The following is a 2,237-nucleotide window of genomic DNA, read 5'->3' as shown; positions in this document are numbered from 1 at the left end:
CAACAACTATTTATATAGCATTTACCTTGTATTAGCTAACATAAGTAACCTAGAAACGATTTAAAGTATACAAGAGGATGTGCATAGGTTATATGCAAATACTACGCCATTTTATAAAAGGGACTTGAAATCCACAGATTTTAGTATCTGCAGGGGTGCTAAAACCAATCCCCTGTGATACCAAGGGGATGATTGTATATATTAAATGTCAAAATATATGAAATATTCATATATTAAAATAGGAATTACAAATATAAATTTTAACATTTAAATTTTTAAGTAAATATCTACTAACTTCTTTAATAATTTAAGTGTAATAAACCAGACATCAATATCATCATCATGAAATATTCATATATTAAAATAGGAATTACAAATATAAATTTTAACATTTAAATTTTCACGTAAATATCTACTAACTTCTTTAATAATTTAAGTGTAATAAACCAGACATCAATATCATCATCATAATGAAGTTATATGACAAGTATGTTGCTAAACGTTTCATATGAATTATCTAATTCTAAAAACAAACCTATGAGATAGAAATTATTATCACATTTTACAAAAAAGAAAACTGAAGGTGAGAGGTTATCTAACTTGCCCAGGATTATAAAGCTGTTACATGATAGAGCCATATACCATTTCACTGAATACAAAATACTTCTTAACTGTATAATGTGCCAATATTTCAAATATAACTAAGAAGGAAAAAACACTGCCAATTAAACTGACATGTTTATCCATTGTGATACATACCCCTTCTACAGAAATGTTAAAAATGTGAAAATATGTGTCTCAAAATCAATAAATACCATAAAATACATAAAAAACTACCATATTGATTTATTACCTATTTACTACCTAAGAAAATCTAATCAAGTGACTCTTACCTTTGGAAAACATAGTCAAGATATCTGGGCTTCCCCAGCTCCACGTGTACTTGCTTTCATTAAAAAGAGAATCAAATTCAACAGGATTTTCCTTCCATCCTTCAAGAAATTGAGAAAAAAAGCAAGCAATAATAATAGTAATATATACATGATGAAATATGCCTCTAAGAAAGTATTCTTCAAATAATAATAATAACAACTAGTTGGCGAATGAATGTAAAACAAGTGATAGATTTTATATTACATGTATTATACCACCATTAAAAAAACAATTAACGATAGATAACTTACTTCTTACTAAAATTGAAAATCACATTTGAACTTTTGAGAGTTATATCTTGAAAAACCATGAATCCATCCAACCATACTCTTTCAATAGCACAGGATGATGAAAGACAAAATCTTAATTCCAGAATCAATACCAGTGTGTGTTCATGTGAGTAGGTATGCTAAAACACTTGTCAAAATTATCCCAAAATACACTTTTCACTTTGTGACATGATGCAGTGGTAAAGAAGCAATATTTATATGACTAATTTTCAGGTTAGTAAAATTGTCTAAATGAAAAATACCTCTGGCAACTGCACTGACATCTTCATAAAATCCGGCTATCAGGGCTACGTGACCTGGCCGAGATTCTGTTGGCACACGTGTGTGAGATATCCCCCAACTACCTTCATGCATTATAATATTCCTAAAAAATACACAGACAAACAGTTAACAGAGACTATGACTAAATACTCTCATAAGGTTTTAGAAAAATAAGATTATGACAGAAGGAATCAAAACCATAAAAGAAGTAAGTCAAAACTTTAGAAGGAAAAGAATCTTTCAAATCCCAGCTGAGCTTAGTCCTAGCCCTCCCATCAGCTGAATACACTAGTAGGAGTGAGCTCAGGTGAGATCAACAAAGAACCACTCAACCACCGCATAGAGTCATGAGACAAAATACACCATTGCTGTTTTACACCACAAAATATTGAGACAACTGATATACACAATACTATTAAATCAATGTCATATTTTACTGAGTTTGACAATAGTCCTGTTCTTAAGAGATACTGAAGTATTTAGTAGTGAAGCGTCACAATGTCTTGCTTTCAAATTGTTCAGAAAAACTAATTACAACTAGAAGCCCACACACGCACGCCTCTGTGTGGGTGGGTGTTTTAGAGACAGAATGCAAATATGAGAAAAAGTTAAAAATTGTCATATTATTTTTTTAATTTAATTTTATTTTACTTCTCAAAATACATTGTACTTGATTTTCACACCCCTTTACCCCTTCCTTTCCACCTCCTGTCCTCCCCCCCCCACACATCGTATCTATGCACTTGACTTTAA

General features: G+C 30.9%; 1 protein-coding gene across 1 annotated transcript in view; it reads right to left on the bottom strand.

Annotated features, from left to right (window-relative positions):
* The window catches only part of PIGN (phosphatidylinositol glycan anchor biosynthesis, class N), a gene marked incomplete at its 5' end in the record, with an annotated part of 133,911 nt that extends 132,324 nt beyond the window's left edge, over positions 1–1,587 (bottom strand). The window contains 2 exons of the mRNA XM_008567542.1: positions 894–992; positions 1,466–1,587. Coding sequence (XP_008565764.1) covers positions 894–992; positions 1,466–1,587 — 221 coding nt within the window. The remainder of the gene's footprint in view (positions 1–893; positions 993–1,465) is intronic.
* Between the last annotated feature and the right edge of the window lie 650 nt (positions 1,588–2,237).

The sequence above is a fragment of the Galeopterus variegatus genome, unplaced genomic scaffold (genome assembly GCF_000696425.1).
Source record: "Galeopterus variegatus unplaced genomic scaffold, G_variegatus-3.0.2 Scaffold328, whole genome shotgun sequence".
Lineage (NCBI taxonomy): Eukaryota > Metazoa > Chordata > Mammalia > Dermoptera > Cynocephalidae > Galeopterus > Galeopterus variegatus.
Note: the sequence above shows the minus strand (reverse complement) of the source record. Positions and strands in the feature narration are given on the sequence as shown.